The sequence below is a fragment of the Gorilla gorilla genome, chromosome 8 (assembly GCF_029281585.2).
Source record: "Gorilla gorilla gorilla isolate KB3781 chromosome 8, NHGRI_mGorGor1-v2.1_pri, whole genome shotgun sequence".
In the NCBI taxonomy this organism is placed as follows: domain Eukaryota; kingdom Metazoa; phylum Chordata; class Mammalia; order Primates; family Hominidae; genus Gorilla; species Gorilla gorilla.
Window position 1 is genome coordinate 136,153,849 of NC_073232.2, and position 20,404 is coordinate 136,174,252.

Here is a 20,404-nt window from a genome sequence, read left to right on the forward strand (position 1 = left end):
GGGTGGTCGTCTCAAACTCCTGAGCTCAGGTGATCTGCCTGCCTCAGCATCCCAAAGTGCTGGGATTACAGGAGTGAGCCACCACGCCCAGCCTATTTCTCACATTTCTAAAAGCCGAGAAGTCCAAGATCAAGGCACCAACAGATTCAGTGTCTGATGAGGGCCTGGTTCATATACAGTGGCTATCCTCTCCCTGCATCCTAACATGGAGGAAAGGCCAAGGGAGCTCTTGGGGGTCTCTTTTATAAGTCCACTAATCCCATTCATGAGAATTCCACCCTCATGATCTAATCACCACCCCCCCGCCCCAACCACACACACACACAAAGGCCCTACCCCCAAATACCATCACCTTGTGGGTTAGCATTTCAACAAACACATTCTGTGGGGACATGATCAGTTTATAGCATGTGTTTACTGCTTTCATAGTCAAATGTTTAATAAGCCAGGAAAGAAGTCTACTTTCACCACAAGACCAACTTCCACCACAAGTGGTTTAAGTGCCAATTTTTTTTTGTAAAGTTTTAGGGCATAACATGGTAAATTTGGTTTTCTGTTAAATCCATCCAAGAGTCAGTAATACAGAATAAAGAGGGTTTTATCACAGAAGCTTTGAGAAGATGGAAACAGGATAGATCACAGTATGCCAAGAACAAATTCCCCAAGAGCAACAGAAGCACGTGTGCTCACCCTTGTCATGGGGATTCTGAGGAGGTACAGCCCTAGAATGTCTCCCCTGTAAGTGGACCAGCATGTACTTGGTCAATAAGAACCACACTTGGGGTTAAGTGGCTGATACAAATGAATGAAATTTCATGCCACCTATGGGTGCTACCAAGCACATCAGAACATCAGAGTTCTGTCCCCTAAACCCTTGTCTGGGAAGTATTTCTAGGCTGACAAGTCCACTGTGCCTATGGTTTCAGACCAAGGTTTCTGAAGCCTATAGCTGCAGACTGGCCACACTGCTCATGTAGTGTTCATAAACACACTCAGTTTACAGACATGTCTACTGTAGGCTACAGCCAGCCCAGGACCCCTAATCAAAACCAGTGAAGGCCCTGCCACAAACCCATTATTGGAAAAACAAAATAAAACTCTCCACATCGTAAAGGAATGCTATAAAATCCTTCAAAGGCACATGTTTCTTTTTAGAGACTAAAGAATAACCTTTTAGGCATGTTTGAGATGGTGCAGAAAGTGGAAAATAGCAAGGAGTAGGGGCACCTTTGGTTTCCCAGTGCCCACATTTCTTGGGCTTCCTAACCACCGTCTGTCAAGAGGGGTGTAACTCTGTCCCAATTCTGGCCCCTCACCTCCCCTGTCACTACCATAGGAGTCTGAAATACAGGCATGGCAGTTTATCTTGTCTACTGTGTCGGTAAAATCTTCCAGAATCAGGGGTCTGGGAATAGCTGTGCCAGATGCCAAGAAGGAAGACCCAACTTAGCCCCAGGGAACTGTCTGGTTATGCAATGAAGAGAAGAGGCTCATAACAGGAGCTTGAATGAAAAGCCAAACTGTCTGTGATGCAATGAAAAACCCTCAAGCTTAAAACACACACAAATATACATTAAGTTGGCCAATCCCCAAGTATGGTGCCTGATTGAGACCTCAAACTTCTTCCAGTCAAGGCATGAGGGAAATGCATCAAGCAAGTTCGCATTCACCAACATGTTTCAGGGAAACCATCCTACTTCCATCCTGGTAGGAGATCATGTTTCTTTCTTTCTCTTTTTTTTTTTTTTTTTTTTTTTTGGTGGGACAGAGTCTCACTCTGTCACCCAAGCTGGAGTGCAATGGCGTGATCTTGGCTCACTTCAACCTCCGCCTCCTGGGTTCAAGCAATTCTCCTCTCTCAGCCTCCCAAGCATCTGGGATTACAAGTGCATGCTGCCACGCCCGGCTAATTTTTGTATTTTTAGTAGAGACAAGGTTTCACCATGTTGGCCAGGCTCATCTCAAACTCCTTACCTCAGGTGATCCACCTGCCTCGGCCTCCCAAAGTGCTAGGATTACAGGCTTGAGCTACTGCACCCGGCTGATCATGTTTCTTTCCTACAGATCTTGCTCTAAGAACTGAAATCAAAGACCACTTCCTTGAAAGGGCCAGCTGCTGTTCTGGGTCATAGAGAACCCATCTGAGCATATGTAGAGCACCTGTTCTGTTCACGATGCTGGCTCTCCCACAATGTGGGTACTCAACAAACAGGTTCACCATTGTCAAGTGCTGCTACCAACATTGGGTCTATCCAGAGATGAATCAGACAAGGCCCCTGCTCTTAAGCATTCACAGGCTTTCAGAACCAAAGAACCGTGCACAGGAATCACTGTGACATGAGAAAGGAGGGAACCAGGACCATAAGAAAGAAGCACAGGAAACTAAAGAGAGGTGATCAGAGGAGGCTTCCTGGAAGTGGGATTTGCAGAGCACTGAACTTCTAAGGCAGAGGTTGACAAACTATAGCTCGTGTAAAGGTCAAATACAGCCCACCGCCTGTTTTTGTATGATCTGTGAAATAAGAATAAACTTTAAATATTTTAAGGGTTACATTTTAAATGGTTATATAAGCACTTATATAATATCCTGGATTTTGGCTCTTAGCTACTAAAGCATAAAATATTTACAATCTGATCCTTTAAAGAAGTTTGCCAGCCCCTGTTCTAAGGCACACAAAAGACCCCAAGATGGTAAATTAAAGTCATAGCTAATGTTTGCTGAGAGCTTACTGTGTGCTGTGTGCTACACTGTGCAGACATTATTTAATCTTCACAATATGCCTATAAGGTTAATATTATTCCCACTTCACAGAGAAGGAAACTGAGTCATAGAGAAGTTAGTAACTTGTTCAGAGTCTGGCAGCCAGAAGTTAGTAACTTATCCAAAGTCTCAAGTGTAAGTCTGATCCCAAAGCTGTCCTCTCAATCACCAACTTTGATGTTTGTCCAATTCCCTATAGAGAGAACATGTGAGCAGAGGCTTAAAGCTTAGGACACATGTGAAAAACAAGCCCTCATCTGGCTGCAAACAAAGGGAAGCAGAGGCCAGAAACTGGGTAAAATTATAGTGGGAATTGCCAAGTAGAGAATAATCCTGCAATTAATGCATGGTAAATAACATGGCATAAGGTAATTTCATTGCAACAAAAGCTGTTTACAGTAGCAAAAAATTGGAAACAACATAAATGTCTATTATTAGGTGGTTATATTACGGAATGTCATATAACCTTTGAAAAAACAAGGTCATGCTTTATCTTCATTGTATTGGTCAGCTACTGCTGTATAACAAGCAACCCCTAACTCTTAATGGCACACAATTCGCATTTACTTTCAGGTGTCTGTAGATTAGTTGAGCTCAGCTGGGTAGCTCTGGGTTCCTGGTTGGGCCCACATCTGTTCCACTTATTGGTCAGCCTCCTAGGACCAGTGGTCTAGGTATGCACACTCTTCTTGTGGAGATGCAAGAGGCCCAAGAGACAAATGGAAACAAACAAAGCTTGGGCTCAGAACTGACGCATGATCCCTTCACCATCTATTGGCCTAAACAAGGCTCATGGACCAGCCCAAAGCCAAGGGACTTCCAGCTTTGGCAAAGGGAACTAAAGAGTTACACAGCAAAGGGTGTGGACATGAGAAGACGTGAAGAATTAGAATGATGACTCAACCAACTTCTTAAACTATTACAAAACAACATCTAAAATGTAGTTTGATACTTGCCACAGCTGACACTACTCCTTAATCACAGTGACAGCCATGTACATGTTCTCTTCCTCAAAAGCTAAAGTTCCATAAGGATGACTTCTACAGCTGAGATGAGCCTTTTAACCCCATGCACTCTCATAACTCAATGTAGTTAACATCGCCTGTACTGCCCACCACCTAGCAAATGAAGTGGTTGACATCTGCTCCGCCTGCCACCTTGAACATAATGTAGTTGTTACGTACACCAGCCCAACACTCTGCCACGCTGCCTTCAAAGCCCCCCAGTGCAACCTGAGTAGATCCTGACAGGAGGATGGACTCAGGGTTCTGAGAATGCCCGGTTCTGCATTTGAGGCCACACCTTGCTTGTTCAGGTGCCTGAATCTAGGCCTGCGTTCCTAACGGCCATGCCACCCTGCCACATGTGCCCTGCCTCCATGGCCACCCCCTGTCGGTTGTCAGGATCTCCTCGGCTGCTTTTCCCCTCCAAGGTTATCCTCGACCCCCTTTTTTTTTTTTTTTTAGTAAAAGAAGTTTCACAGGCTAAAATCACACATAGGGCATTCAATGAACCAGAGCCGTGATGGCTGCCTATGAGACCAGTGATCCCAACCTGACAGAGCTTTGAAGCCAAAGCCATGGGAGCAATCTTGGGTGGGCCAGTAGGGAGGGGTGTACCCATGGCAGAAAAGGAGGCAAATTCAGACGTGTGTGTGTGTGTGTGTGTAATTGAGTCTTCAAAAATCTTTCCGAAAATGGTCTCCTCAAAAGTTTAAGAACTTCCAATTCTGATAATAAAGAACTAAGATAATTCAAACCAACCCTTCTGCGGAAGCTACTCAAAAAAATCTGGGCAAAATATGTTTAAAAGCACTTAAAAATTAACAAGGCAGTGAAGAAATATGTTTATTTCTTCACAAGGCAGTGAAGAAGTACCAGGATCCAATCTGATGGCAGTAAGACCCAGGGAGGCAAGACCAACTCTCAAAGCCACGTCAGCCCTGTGGCATTTGTAATCCTGAAGAAACAGCTGGTGTTTTATCAGCCTGCTTGGGCACAAAATGCCAATGTCCAAGGTCCATTCAAGGTGAGGAGTCCTATTACCCCCCATTTAGAGACGACCCCAAAGCACCACACTGTCAGGGTCAAGCAGCAGAAACACAGCCACAGCGCGCACTGTGCAGAACGCGCTCTCCCGGTCCAATGAGTCCTCTCAATGGGCAATGGGTGGAGTGCACGCCTGCCCACTTTAAGAAGGAATATACTTTACATTTGGTAAGTGACCACAGAAGGTCACTGTTGTTGACATCTGTTTTCACTTGAGGATGCACTATTAGTCATCTCTATGATTTCTTTGATGGCGAGTTCTTGGTTAGAAACACTGCCCCAAATCATTACATTGTGCTTAAGGAAGCAGCACTTCCACCTGTGACAATCAACTCTGGAACATTGTTTATGGACTCACATGGCAGCTAAAGTCCTGCCTCTGTAAATGCAAAGTTGTGAAATGCATCACTTATTTTAAGCTAACCAAAAAGTCTAGAATCAGAAAATCTTGGGTTCAAATCCCTGTTTTACCAAGTAGAAGCTGCATAACCCTTGGTAAACTATGCACATTCCCATGTCTCATTTTCCTCATCTGTAAAGTATGGATAATAATGATAATAATAATACCCATAGTCAGAGGGGCACTAGGGGATGCCAAATACTCAGCCAAGTGCCTGACTACTACATAAGTGCTTAATAAATGGCTGTTATTACTAATACTAATTTTAGCAGAAATGTGATCCTGGTTACCACAGTTTAGAATAATAATGATACAATAATAATAATGGTAGTAGTTAATAGTAATAGCTGTAGCTCATGGGCCAGAGATTGTTCATGAGTCTCAAAATAATACCTTTAAACATTCCAAGGTGAGTAATTAAAGGTGCACTATGTTCATGACTGTGAGATGCCGGCCTAGCACTGCATATTTTGCAAGTAGATTTGATCTCTGACCCCAGAGGCTCCTGGGTCAGGTTGGGAGATAAGAAATGCACACTGAAGGCCATGGGCAGCTAAGAGGTCCCACAAGAGAGGAAATGATGTTGTCTTTGAGGAGAGAGAAGTGGGGAAAGCAACCAAGAGCTCCAGGAAATTCAAAACTGACTGCAGTTGAATCAGAAAATCTGGCTGTGAGTAGTGAGGCAGTGCACAAGTGTGAGTGTGGTGCAGAAGCTGCCGTGAATGTTCTCGCCCCCGCACCGTGGATCGGAATAGACAGCAGGCCCCAGGCAGCCCCACACTCGGGAATCTGTAGTCAGGCTGCTGCACCAGGGGCTTGTACCCGCCCACCCTCCCTGAACAGGGCCTAGGACTGGTGTAGGGGCTCTCCGAGAGCCTCACTTACTCTCTCTGACATCTTCATGGGCCACACGGACACTGTGATCATCGTTGGCAGCCTTCTCAGAGCTCTTGGTTCTCATAACCTTTTTGTTGCTGTGTTTACCTAAAGGGGGAGAGAGAGATGCCTTTACTTTCACATACATCAGAGCTGGTTCAAGATGCTAAGAGTTCAACTGTCCTCTCCTGCACAGCAGCCATCTCCCCTTCTGCTCCCCTGTCCCTAAAGATGGTGTCTTGGACTTTAAGGAGTCTCTAGTTAAAGGAAAGGAAATGTGTTATTAGCAACACCCAGGAGAAGAAACACTCCTAATAAAAACAATGTACACCTGCACGTTGTTACTATTATAAGACTGAAGATCACGCCTGTAATCCCAGCACTTTGGGAGGCTAAGGCAGGTGGATCACAAGGTCAGGAGATCAAGACCATCCTGGCTAACACGGTGAAACCCTGTCTCTACTAAAAATACAAAAAATTAGCCAGGCATGGTGGCGGGCACCTGTAGTCCCAGCTACTTGGGAGGCTGAGGCAGAAGAATGGCGTGAACCTGGGAGGCAGAGCTTGCAGTGAGACGAGATTGTGCCACTGCACTCCAGCCTGGGTGACAGAGCGAGATTCCGTCTCCAAAAAAAAAAAAAAAAAAAGACTGAAGAATACTTCTGGGTATTTGACCCTCACTGAGGCCCAGAGACATCATTTGTAGTTTCTGGAAGTGGAAGTGGAGCCTCAGACTTGTGACCCCAGAGCTAGCATTTTCCACGCTGCTGGGCTTCTCCAACCTAACTCTCTCCCAGGCCCTGGCTTGGTACCTGTGGGTAAGGATGCTGCCCCCATTTGGGGAGCCTCCTTGCCATAGCCTGAGACACCTGCCTGCCATGCTCCTGCTGGCCCCTTGGCTCCTTTTCACACTGCACTCCCTCTCCCTGCTCCAGCAACACTGGCCTCCGTTTAGCCTTCAGTTCATGCTTCTTCCTCACCAGAACTGTGTACTATGTTGTTCCTTCTCCTGGAGCACCCTTCCCTTCCCTTCACTTCCCTTTACGCTCAAGCTAATTAGCTCCTACTGATCCTGAAGATCTCAGCTCTGGCATCGCCTCCTTAAACTTTCCCGAACTCCCCACCAAATCAAATCCACTTTGATGGAAGTTGATAGCACCTGTTTTGGGTCAGGTTGCCTCTAGGTAGAGCCTGATGCAGGGGCTTTGGATGCACAAGGTGTATTGAGGGAGAGGGGAAGGAAGGGAAGCAGGATGAGGTGAGGAAAGGAGCTAAGCAAGGCTGTGGTCTCAGCCAGAGTCAGGCTCAGCCCATCCCACAGGAGCTCTGGAGCAGCAACTGCACACAGGGTTGTCCTGACTTGGGACAAGGAGCTGTCATTTCTACTGCAGTTGGCTTCTGGCTACAGCCTGAGAGTGGGAGATGTAGCCTTCCAAGGGTTCTTCTGCAGAGGTGGAAGCAGGTGTGAGCTGCCTGAAGAGGAGACTCCTGGTATCTGAGGGCTGAGTGTCCCTGTGGGGAAAGAAGACCTGGGTGGGGCACTGGCAGCCACACCGCAGGTCTGCACCCATCTTGGGTGGCAGCATCCCAGTGGCAATGGGACGTGTCTGTTGATAAGACAGGGATGATGTCTGGCTTTGCTCACTGCTCTGTCTCCAGAGTCTGGGACTTAGGAGGCTGTGATGAATGAATGAATGCATGAATGAACAAATGAACCAGTCGGTGAGTGACAAACAGAAACAAGAGGCAGGGCAGGTCTGTGGAGAAAGAAACTTAGCTTGAACTTTAAAAGCCAGTTGAAATACCAAAATTAGCTGGTGGATTCTGCCAATAATGAAATCATTTCCGACTATGTTACAGCCACACGCTAAAAGGACACTTATTAAGAAAACCTTAAATCTTCAAGAAATTCAAGGGGTACATTGGGCCAAGCCAAAGGAAACCCCCTTTTTGTTATATTCTTGGGTGGTACCTGCTGGAAGTATCTTTCATTTCCATGTAAGCTGAAAAGAAAATAAAAAAATTAAGTGCCCCCTTTAGTATCTAGAAGCCAATTAACTGAAACTTCTGTAAAGGCCAGAGGAGGAAGGCAAGTCAGAGACCTGAACCCACATCTCTGCCTGACACTGCTTTGGCCTGTGTCCTGCTTCTGTGGGCGGGAACATCCCGGCTGGTGGGAAAACCGTGGAAGAAGGCCACCTCCCTAAGAGCCTGACCAGGGCTCTGTAAAGGCCTTAGTGGCTCCACAAAATCAGGAGCATAACTTTTGATAAGGCTGAGTTGGATTTTGCAGAAACATAAGATGTTTTAAGAAAAGGAAAGAAAAAATTTCACAAAATATGTGAGAAAAAAAGCCAAAGTTCTGGAAAATAATGCCCCATTCCAGCCTTCCCCAGAAAATGGTGTTCACGACAGCCTTCCTTCAGCCAGGGCCGCCTCCCTGGGGCCTCCATGGAACAGGCAGTGAGAAAGGGAGCCAGGCAGTCCCCCAGCACTATGGCCTGGGCAGCTCCCAATACTATGGCCTGGACAGCTTCCAATGACATGGCCTAGGCAACCCCCCCCCACCATAACACCGTGGCCTGAAAAGCCCCCAACTCCACAGCCTGGGCAGCCCCCACACGACAGCCTGGACAGCCTGCAATACCATGGCTTGGGCAGACTCCACACCACGGCCCTGCCAGCCCCCACATCACAACACCATGGCCCGGGCACCCCAGGCCCAGGCAGATTTAGGCCTGTGAGGAAACGACCTCACTCAGCTCTGGGACTCCAGTGAAAGTCTGGATGTCAGGCGAAGGTCCTACTACACTGACAGTGTGACTCCCCTGGCAGGGGGATGGAGGGTAGGATCAACATGTGGGGAACAGACTCCCCAAAGGGAGTGGCAGAGTGGGCTGAGACAGCAGGCAGGGGCCCAGCACCTTCGCTGGGGAGGAGGCAGCTGGTGGTTGGAAGTGCAGGCCTAAGGGCCTGGTTCCAGTCTGGGGCGCTGCCATGTCTGCCCCTGTACCCTCAGGTATGTCCTGGGATGACCTCATCACCTCTCTACACTTCAGTTCCCTCATCAGTGAAAGGAGAAGGAAACAATACCTGCCACGGTAGAAGTTACCAGCAGGAAACAAAAATGCTGCCTGATGCGCTTAGGGTGGCCCTGGCCTGCAGCCTCACTGAGCAAGACGTCTATCTTCTCACCCATCACAAAGAGCTATTCCAGTTGCTGGAGGAATAACAGCTAATGTGCACAGCATGGTTCAAAATTGACAAGGCATTTTCACATAGATTCTAACAGGGTCTCTGCACACCATTTTATAGATGGGGACACAGATGCTCAGAGGGGAGAAGAGAGCTGCCCAAGGTCACGGACAGAGCAAGGAGGGGACAGAGCTGGAGAATGATTCCAAATCCGAGCCCTTCATGGACAGCACACAGGCCCCCCCTTCATAGCCCCTTCCTCTCTCCTAACAAGAAAGGCAGCATATGGTCCATGCAGATGAAAGAAGAAAGCAAAATGGAAACAGTGTGCAGAGAAGGGGCCAGGATCAAGCCAGCATCTCCATCTGGGCCGTGTGACAAAACCGAATCCCTTAAAAGTAGCAAACTGAATTGCCAATGTGGGCCACATGTTCTATTCTGGTCTACAGTGATAAATATAATTCTTGGTTAATAGAGAACTATTTTTCCCCTCACTATACAAAGGGCTTACAGTAGCAACCCCCAGAAGCCAGAAAAAAAAAAAATGCTTTGCTGCAATTTTGCATTTTCCCCAGGAAATTCCAGTCCAACAGGCCCTGCATTCCTGTAGTGAAGGACCCAGCCCAGGGCTCTGAGGTCCTTGCCTGCTTCTGCTTAAGGAACCCACATGAGGAGAAAAAAATGACCAAAGAGGTTCTCTGGGGCTCCCCAGAATTGCAGCATTAAGGCTAAATCACCACAAACACACCAGATCTGCTGGGAGGACCTGCTGGGAACCCTCACACAGGGAGAGCCGGGAGAACTTCACAGGTGAACACGAAAATCTAAACAAAAGCAGTGAGAAACGCCTGCTCTGTGCGATGTTGGCAGGGAAAGGGCCACGACACAGGGAGGAACCACCTGCACCCTTATCCAATTCTGAGGACAGGAAGCTCCCAGAGGAAATAAGAATCCAGGGATTCAGTGGGTCCTGAAGGGCGAGTTGAGCAGTGGACTGACGCGCTGACTTCCATCCATCTCAATGACCTTGATGGGAGCCCGGGGGGAGGCTGTGGGCTGGACATGGAGGTACTCATGAAATTGTCTAAGAACTTCTTACCAAAACTAGACCAAAATCAATCAATCAAACAATCCATCAAAATCCCATGGCCCATCTCTCTCTCTCTCTTTCTCTCTCTCTCTCTCTCTCCATTGTGTCTTCTCTGGGATACCTGCCTGGTCAGTCCCACCCTCCTCTGGGCCAGCCTTTCATGCAGAAGACCTGGCCTCAGATCTGGGCATGAGGAAGAGTGGGCATGGCTAGGGCAGCAGTGCCCTGTGGCCCCCACTCTTGCCCTCTGTGCAGCCAGCAGCCGCCTTTCTGACTTGCAACCAAATAGGGTCCTTTGCCTTTAAAGAGACACCCCGGTAACAGCAGCAGGTGGGTGTGTGCAGACACTGTGCAGGGAGCTGTTGGTACCTGCCAGTCTCATCTTAGATTCCACCTGGAAACAGAGCCTGAGACAAGAAGGCTTTGGGCACAGTGCTGTATGTGGGAGGAGATTTCAAGTAGCACAGGTGAAAAGTTGAAGGGGAAACACCAATAACTCAGGCTGTGTTGTCTGGCAGGACTCAATGGGGACTCAACCTGGCTGGGGACTCAGGGTGGGGTTGGGAGGGGAGATGCCTCTGAGCTGCCCCACTCCAGAGGCTAGGAGGCTGGGAGGCTAGAAGGCTGGGAGGCTGGGAGGCTGGAAGGCTGGGCATTGACCCATCCAATCGTACACCTCCTCCAAAAGCTCGGGTTATTAATTGTTCCCATGCCATAGTGAGGAACTGATGCTTGGAGAAGTCACAAATGCCCATGAGTGGCAGAACCAGACTTTGACCTCAGCTCTCTCTTCATCCTGAAAAAACTCACCATGGAGCCCCTACCTGTGCCTAGCATGAACCAGGCATTCCATACAAATCTGTGACATCAGGGGCTTAAATTAACATTTGAAGGTGTTTTGTGCCATGCTAACCTTCCTATGATGCCCAACAAGTAGCCAGCTGGCTGCCAGCCAGATGTGGATACCAGCCCTTCCAGTGGCCATCCAAAGAAACCCTAATTTCCTGGGTTTTGTGACCCCAGAGTGGTAGCTGCAGTGGCTGGGGCCTGAGAGGGCCACAGAGGGCAGAGCCATTGCTGGAGATGCCAAGCCTGAGAGCTCAGGCTCCCTGGACCCTCAGGGACATCCAGAGAAAACCCCCACCTCAAAAGTCAAGGCTCCAGGGCCAGGCTGCCATTGTCCCCACACTAAAGGTGCCATGAGCTCTGGCAGCCATGGACACTTGAGGCATACAGAAAACACAGTGGCTATTTTTAAGAACCACAGCATGCAGTCCAGCTTTCGCAAACGTGGGAGTGTCCTCCTTTATTATCCATGCGCGAGCCCTGGTTTCTGGAACCTTGGGCACAGGCAAGAGGAAATTTGCCAGCATTAATAGTTGACTTTGGAAAGCATTTTGGAAATGGAGGTGGTGTCTTAGAAAGCTGCTTGCTAATGTACAAGAAATGACGTCCTCTCCCTTGGAATTTTGTAGGGAGTTTACCTGGACAAAACACTTTGGATTTAACTCTTAAAGTAAGCATATAATTTGACATGAAGGATTGCTTGTTAATTGTTTAGGTATGCTAATAGCATTGTGATTGCTTTTTAAAGTACTTATTGAAATATTGACAAACACAGCTTCCTAATCCTTACACTCCCATTTTGCCCAGGAGAAGACATTTCCATCCAAAAGCCAAATGCAGCAAAACATGCTGAAAAGAGAAGGAAAGCTTAAATGTGAAGCCCTTTTCACCAACTGGCTTACAGCACACACAACAGAAAAGGCTTTGTTTACAACCAAATATGCTCAAAGAACAACTCTTTGGTTATTTCCCCCTGCAACTGGGGCCCAGCACAGTACAAAATGCAAACTCAATGATTCCGAGCACAGACACACAAACAAACGTGGCTCGCTGCCCCCTCTGCAAATTCCATGGGCTCAAGACTATGGCGGTGATGTGGGTTTGTCCACATTCAAACAGCGGCGCATTCTCACCAGCACATGAAGAAAGTTATGAACAAAGGGCCAAGCAGAAACTCAGATTTAAAGACTACATATCCAAGCCTACTTCTAACCCAATGTGCAATGAAGAGAGAAATAAATAAAATCTTCAAATCCCTCATTCAAATCAATAGTTCAGCTTATTATTTGATTTGATTGTTACTGCCAAGTGGGAGGAAAAGGATAAGTTCTATAACTATGGTTTATTTTTCTGTTCTATTTTATTCTTCAAAAGGAATATGGCTGCAAACCAGGGTCATCAATTTGAAGATGGCATGGAAAGTAAGACACCCCCAAATCCACTTGCACGTGCAAAATGTGGCCCCTTACCTTATTCATAACCCTGGGAGAATGAAAACTGAGGACCTGAGATTCACTCCCGTGGCCTTAAATCATTCCAACTGCAGGGATCTAGAAACTGTCAAATTCAATTCGAAACAGCTAAATAAATGGAATTAGAGAGCAGAACGTTGTCAAGTTCATATGAGGAAGAACATTCTAGCAATAAGTACTCTTCATCCACTGAATGGTGAGAGTCCTTCCATGGAAGCCTGTGAGCAGAGGCCGGGCAGCTCACTGTTAGAATCTTGCAATAAGCAAGAATCTGTGCTCAGTGTCCACTTAGGTTCCTTAGAGTTCTAAAATTCTTGGATGGATGAGTGTTCACAATGAGGACCTCAGAAACTGTACAGTACCAAAATCCTACTGCAACCTAAGAAAAAGATTCTACGGTTCCATATCCTGACAGTGGTGGTGGTTCCATGAACCTGTACATGTGATAAAAACTACAGAGAACATGCCTACAAATGCATGTAAGAACTGGTCAAATCTGAGTAAGGCATGTAATCTAGTTAACAGTATCACTGCCAACCTCCTCATTTTGATACTGTATACAACAGTGACTCCCATCCCCCTGGGGATATTTGGCAATGTCTGGAGACATTTTTGGTTGTGACAACAGCGGGGAGGGTGCTACTGGCATCCAATTTGGAGTCCAGGGACACTGCTAAACATCCTGCAATACACAGGAAGGCAACCCCCTTCCTCCTCTGTTGGCACGCACACAAAACACACACACACACACACATACACAAACAAACACACAATTGGCCCAAAACATCAATCCTGCCAAGATTGAAGTATCTTGTACTAGAATCATCTAAGAGGTTATCACTGGGGGGAGCTGACAAAGCGTACATGGGGCCTCACTGTACTATTTTTGCAATTTCCTGTGAGTTTAAAATTATTTCAAAATAAAAGCTTAAATAAATGTTTTTAAAGATTCCATTCTATTTAATATATTGGGGCTCTACTTCTCTGGAAACCTGTTAGCCACTCATGGAAAATGCAATACTCTCAGTTAGCCAAAGGGTTCAGTTCTCCAAGCATCTCCATGAACATCAGCATGTCACACCCATTGGGCATTTCTGTGGTGGTGTGAAAGAACAGCCAATGGTCAAAGCCAGAACCACATCAAGATCAAATCCCCAATGCCCTTGGCTCCTTGCATAAACCCCCCTACACGGTTAAAACAGGGCTCCCGCCTAGGGCCTACCACATAGAAAATCTGCCTGTGTGGGGAATCACTGCTGAATACATCTTTCCTTGAACTCACCTTTATGCAAAACAAGAGCTATCTGGGAAATATTTTATCATCTGCAAAGATAAAGTACATATAGACTTTTAATTAGTTATATATGCTTTTATACTGTTATGCATCTCTAAATTGAACCCCTCACTCCCACCTCAGTGCCTCATACATAGCATTGCATCATCCACCCAGTGAAGCAAAGTACAGAAGTTTGCATTAAACACTCCAGGCCACAGTCCAATGTTCCTTCCTATGTAAGTGCCTTCCTAAGATATTCCAAAACAATCCAGTGCAGAGATAAGTGCTTCTATTACACCATGAGCAGCATATAGATCAAGCCGCTACTTAAAGTAGAAAAAAATAATTTTCTCCTAGTGTAGTTTAACTGCACAAAACTGTCACTGATTCCCCTAACTAAGTTCACGCTTAAACCAGTCTTCCCACTTTGGTCCAGGGCAGAGGATTCTGCTGAGCAAACACCAAAATAAAAAAGGACAGGAGTTAAAAATATGAGATAAATGTCACACTTGTCTTGTCATGGTTGGGGAGAGCTCTAAAAAAGCCCCACAGAATTCATTAGAAACACAGCTGACATGGTAGCAGGTCTGCAGGCAGCTGTCCCAACAGGCCTCTGATGTGAGTCTCTAGATCTTCCGAAGACGTGTTTTCAGTATGGGGCTTGGAGATCCCGGTGGATGCCAGGGCTGCGGTGAACTGGGCAATGTGTCCTGCAGGAGCAGAGGCTAGGCACCGAATCAACAGGCTCCCCCATGGCCTGTCTCTACCTGCAAGATGGCCTTCCAAAACCAAATGAGCTTTTTCTTGCAAATTCAGGTTACACTCTGATTTCTCCTCCAGAGACCCCATTCCAAGAGTGGCAAGAGCTGTTTCTCCAAGGACTAAAGAGAGTCACTTCCCCATGTAACCCCTGAGTCTGCAGACACATTAGTCTGTGGACACTGCTCAGGCCAGGCTGTGACTTTCTGAGATGTGTTTTGTAGGGAAAGAAACCTATCTTAGGAATGATGTCCGGTCACTCGTACGAGTCCCCAGGACAATAAAGCTGACTTACTTGTCAAGTCTTAAACATCACCTCTTCGGGGAAGCATTACGCAAGCCCCCACAGATTCAGTGAGCTCCCCCAGCTTGTTTGTTACCTTAACACCCCACACTTTTGTGCAACCCTCAACACAACTGTGATTACTTTCTCAGAGTTCCCAGCTAGTTCCATGTGGTGGGGGGCGGGGGGTGGGGGGCAGGGAAGAGGAATGTCTTGCTCTCCCCATTCCTAGGATCTCACCCAGCACCAGTGCTTAGCAGGTTCTTGGTAATGGCCTGTGGAATGAATGAAAGGTTCACAGAAAGACTAGCACATAAGCTGGCAGGCACACTGGAAGCTTTCATTAAAAAGGTTTTTACAGCAATTGACAAAGTAAAGTGAGGTGGCAGGTGCAGTCTTCCTATTTGCAAATGATGATGAAGTTAAAGCTCAGGAAACTGAGCCATGATTCCAGATCCCCAAGTTGATGAGCCCTAAACATGGGTGTTAGGCCCAGTCTTCAGACTCCCAGGCTGGGGCTCCTTCCACTTTCCCCCTTAGCACCACTCCCAGTGACTGCCAGAACCCAACATACATGTCTCCTGCCTACACCACCCTACCATGCCCAGGATGGAGCTAAGCACATTGCAGGCACTTAAAAAAAACTAGAATGCATGTGGATTTGATTCAAACTACCAAACCAAAAACGCCTTGAGTTAAAAAGGACAGGAGAAAGGCTTTCAAATATCCCAAGCCAGCAAGTGACACTGAGCAAGTTACTTAAACTGTCTGAGCCTCACCCACCCTTCGGAGCCACTAAAAGGATGAAATGAAACTGGCACATAAAGTTTCTAATGGAGTCACAGTCGACATTCTACAAATATAAGTCTCTTCCCACTCCTAATCCTGTTATTAAGCCACGGTGGCTCTTAAACACCTGAATTCCCATAACTCTCCCTGAAACACTGGAAATTCTGGATGTGTTCAGGGTTGTCACACAACTCAGAAATCCCCGCCCATTCAAAGTTGTCCACAAATGGAAGCATGCCAGGGCCTCTGCAAAGGGGGGTGCTCATATAGGTCCACCCTTTCAGGAGTTCTGTGTCCTCACCCCTCCTCCACTTTCCCACTGCCCTGGCTGCTGACTTTCGTGAGCAGTTTAACCAAACAAAGACGATGCCTTCCATACCCGGAGCCCTGTAACGGTGGCACCCGCACGTATCTCCTTTCAGGAAAGGCCATTGCGAGGCCAGAGAATTTGGCCACATTCCTGCTCATGCCCCACTCTTGAAATACTAGGCCTGCAGCCCCTGCAATTTGAGCAAAGAACATTTGGAACTAGAGAAAGCCCCACTTCACAAGGTGGTTAATAAACTACGTCATTTAGTGGAAGTCATTTTCCTAAGAAAATGAGGTTGGCAGAAACTGAAGATGGATTTGAGAAGGGTATGAGACTTGGATGAAAGACGGAGCACTGCAGGCAGCCAGGGAGCCCCCAAGCCGGAGTCCAGGCTGCAGCAGACTCCAGGCACAGACTCCCCAGTGGAGGCTGTGCCATCCTGCCCCAGCCGGGCAGAGGACCCAAGGGACCCACTGAGAGTGGGAGGGAGGGAGCTGAGAAGGGACACGACTGGGTAAAGGCCTACTGGCAGAACTTTCCCTAGAAGGCCATCTGCCAAAACAGCCAGCCATCCACATCCCCAAAGCGGAAATTCAGCCGCATTTGAGGATTGAAGAAGTAGGCAGAGAAGTAAGAGGCATCCAGCAGAAAGACCCTTAGCTCAGGGGATTTCAAGCTTGAAACAAGAACTTTGACTCTCATAGGCAGCCTCCCAATTGCACAGCTCCCTCTTCACCTAAGGGCGTAAGCCAGAGCTGAAATGCGTGTCAGGGTCAAGGACAAGTTCTGGGAAGCTGGGCGGGCCCGCAGGAAGCGCAGATACAGTCCCTAGGGAGGCAGAGGCTGCAACAGGGAGATTCCTGGGACTGGCCCATCCCAGACACACACTGGGAGAAGTCAGTTGTCCCCTGGAGGCGCGCAACCACCGGCGCCCCCTCGGGCTGCCCAGCGCAGAAAGTTCCTTACCTGGTGGAGGCGGCTCCGGAGCCGACTTCTCCCTCTTGGGAGCTTTCTTGGGCTTGGTGGCCCTCTTGGGCGGCCTGGGCTCCTGCGGGCGCCGCTCCCACTCCTCCCCGGGCCCCGCAGGCAGAGGCGGAGAGAAGGTCTCGAGCTCGGGCTCCGGGCGCGCGTAGTAGGGCTCCCGGCTCCAGATCTCCTGCCCGTAATAATCAGGGTCCTCGAGGGCTGCGCCCTGGGCTCCGACCCCGGCCAGGGTCACTGCCAGGAGCACCAGGGCCACCGCTGGGGTAGCGGTCCCCGGGCGGGACATGCCTGCTCCGCCCCGCGCCCAGGGCAGGGTCACGGTCACCGGGAGCGCCAGGCGGGCTGCGGGCGCGGAAGCTGGCGCGGGGCAGGGGCGCAGGGCACAGCAGAGCGGCGCGCTGGGCGCGGGAGGCGGCCGGCTGGCTGCGCGTGTGACCGGCCCGCGGGGCTGGGCTGGGCTGGGCCGGGGCGGACAGGGGCGCGCAGAGGCGCGGGGCGGGCGCAGGGGGGCCGGCCCCGCCCTTCCTTCTTCCCTCCCTTTCCCGGCGACCCCGCCGAGGCCGGTCCTTGGAGGCAGGTGTTCCAAGCAGCCAAGCCCAAGAAAGCCCCCTTCCCCTCCCCCGCAGGCCAGCCAGCGTGGGGCCTGCTTCCCCAGAGACGCTAATGAGTTTCAATCTTAGAAGAAAACATTGAGGCCCGCTGTTCCATTCCTCTTTTACAGGTGGAGAAACATGACCTGAGAGGAGAAAAGATTGGCCCAGGGTCCTAAAGTAAATCAGAGCCCAAGCAGCCTCCAGCTCTCAAACTGTGCCCCGTGTGCTGACCATTCCGCAGACGTGGACTTCCCACTAGCCATGCTTCTGTTTCAGGAACTGGGAATGAGGAATTCCTGAGGTTCCCGGGGTTTCTGGGTGTAAAGTTCCCTGGGAGCAGGGCCTAGGGACCCTGGAGGAGCCCTCTCCCATCTGAGACTGTGATCTGTTGGGTCTTGGGAAAGACAGTGACGTTACCCCAAGGTGGCCATCCAGGGGTCACAAGAGGGTTTGTGGTTCATCCAAGAGCAGGCTCTTGCCCAGAGGGTCCTTTGAGAAAGGGCCTCCTACTTTGGACAACTCTGCATGGGTTCTTTATGCGGAGCCCAGGCCCATGGCCCTGCGGCTTCTGCTCTCCAGGCGGGGATGTGGGGAACCAGGGACTGCATCGTTTCCCTTGCTGCTGTAACAAACGATGACAAACTTAGTGGCTTCAAACAACACCTATCTCACAGCTCTGCAGGTGAGAAGGCTGATGCGAGTGTCACCAGGCCAAAATCAAGGGGTCAGCAGGACTGGTTTCTTAGGGGAGCCTCTGGCGAAAAGTCCACTTCCGGGCTCACTCAGGTATTGGCTGAATTCAGCTCCTTGCGGTAGTAGGACTGACGTGCAGTTCACTCGCTGGCTGTGGGCTGAGGCGCCTTTCCTCCTGCTGGCTGCCTGTGTTCCTCCTCATGTCTTCTGCAGGCTCCTCCAGGCCTCTCCCTGGTCCTCGCACGTGGGCCCTGCATCTCAGAGCCAGCGCTGGCACAGCTTCAAATCGCTTCCCTTCCTGCCACATCTTTCCGCCTTCCAGCTAGAGAAAATTCTGTGCTTTTAAGAGAGAGTGTGAATAGATGGGCCCACCCAAAAAATTCAGTATAGTCATCCTATCTTGAGTGGTGACCTTAACCACCATTGGCAAAGTCCATTTTGCCATGTTCCCTAACTTTTTGCCAGGTTCCCTAACTATCTCTTGTTCTAGGTATTCAGGTGTAGATGTCTTTGGGAACACATGGAGTGCGCTACAGGGACAGACTGACCCTCAAGCCTGCATTGGCCTGTCACCTTCCCAGTTCCTCTGGGTCTGTGATGTGATCCTATGATGCCACTGAGCTGAGTCAGGGCACCAGGGCAAGGCCTCACCATTGCCCTGGAGTGAGGACTTCCCTAGAGTGGGGGCTCCTGAGACCCCACAGTGGGCAGGGCTTGGACCAGGAAGGCTGTCGTTCTCTTTCTGCGCAGGCCACTCCACCAGGCCATCTTTTAGGGCCAGTCTTCCAGGCTTCCAGTTTGAAGGCCAAAGCAGAATGACCAGAGGGAGAGGAGGAGGCTGCTGGTTGAGGCAGGGCCTGTCTGCAGGGACCAGGAGGCCTTGGTCCTGCCTGTCAAACCCCCGGGACGCTCTGGAATCCAGAGCCAGCAGAAGTCCCCAGGGTGAGAGGGCAGGAGGGTCCCCTTCCCCACCCACCACTCTTTGCTCCCCAACCCTTCCTGGATCCCCGCCCACCCTCCTCCATGGCCTATCCCCAGGGCTCACTCCTGGGGACTGTTTTATCTGAAGCCAGGCACTCCAGACGACAACACAGTCTTTAGTGGTGAAACAGAAAGCGGCTCCAGCAGCAAGCAACACACCCAGCGTTCCAGCGAGCTGTATGAAGCACTAACAAGAGGCTGGCCTGGCATCCTGGCCAGAGGGACTGCAGAGGCAGCCCAGGCCAGGACGGTGCCCTGCACCACCTCCATCAGAACCCCCAGAGCTTGCTCAACAGCAGACCGACACCCAGGCGGCACCCCAGACCTTCAGAATCTCCTAAAGAGTGGGTTCAAGCACTAGCATATCTAAGAAGTTCCTCAGGTAATTCTGATAGCATCCAAATTTAAGATGAATCTTCTCTCTCTCATTTTACACAGGATCCTGAGGCCCAGATTTACCTGAGGACACACAGCAAGCTAGTGATGGCCAGGACTAACCCTGCTCTGCTGCCTTTAACCAATATTTAAAGTCAGGCCATATACATCCCAATGGCCCCAAGCCCATGAGTCCTGAAGACGCTTTACTGCTTTTCAGCACCTCTTAGGTGAGTAACATAACATATACCCGCTCTGCAGTGTCTGGTAAGTGTCCAGAGAAGGCCCTACCCAAACATGCCTCTCAACATGTCCCTGGAATAAAGAAATGAGTCCCACTAATTACTGCTCTCCCTATTAATGCTTGCTTCTTTGTTTTCCCTGAAGAGACACATAATTAAAGCAAGTAGGACAAATAGAACAAGAATCGATTGCACTGATGCCAGTTCTCCCAACACAGAAGCCCACGGCACTGTTCCTGGAGCATCCTTTGTCTACCTCTGGTTCCCTCTCTCTGGTGCTGCCTGTCCTGGAAATGTGCAAGGCACAGTCAGAGCTCATGAAGTTTAGGAAGATACGGTGGCAAAGCTGACCTCATTCTCTTGGTTTTCAAGCCTTATCCTTTCTCCCAACTCTCACCTATCTGCCTGGGAGGGTCCTGCGTTCTTCAGCT

The 20,404-nt window shown here is 49.2% G+C and overlaps 1 protein-coding gene across 2 annotated transcripts in view; it reads right to left on the reverse strand.

The window, feature by feature from the left end:
- The window catches only part of CPXM2 (carboxypeptidase X, M14 family member 2), a 146,098-nt gene extending 128,541 nt beyond the window's left edge, over positions 1 to 17,557 (reverse strand). Inside the window, exons 1-2 of one of the 2 annotated variants that reach the window (XM_019035607.4) lie at positions 17,072 to 17,557; positions 6,095 to 6,193 (exon numbers count right to left, since the gene is read on the reverse strand). In XM_019035607.4, the coding sequence (XP_018891152.2) occupies positions 6,095 to 6,193; positions 17,072 to 17,375 (403 nt within the window). In that variant the 5' untranslated portion in view covers positions 17,376 to 17,557. Of the gene's footprint in view, positions 1 to 6,094; positions 6,194 to 12,685; positions 12,923 to 17,071 lie in introns of those variants that run through there. The other variant, XM_063710560.1, reaches the window with a different exon arrangement.
- Positions 17,558 to 20,404: the final 2,847 nt, after the last annotated feature.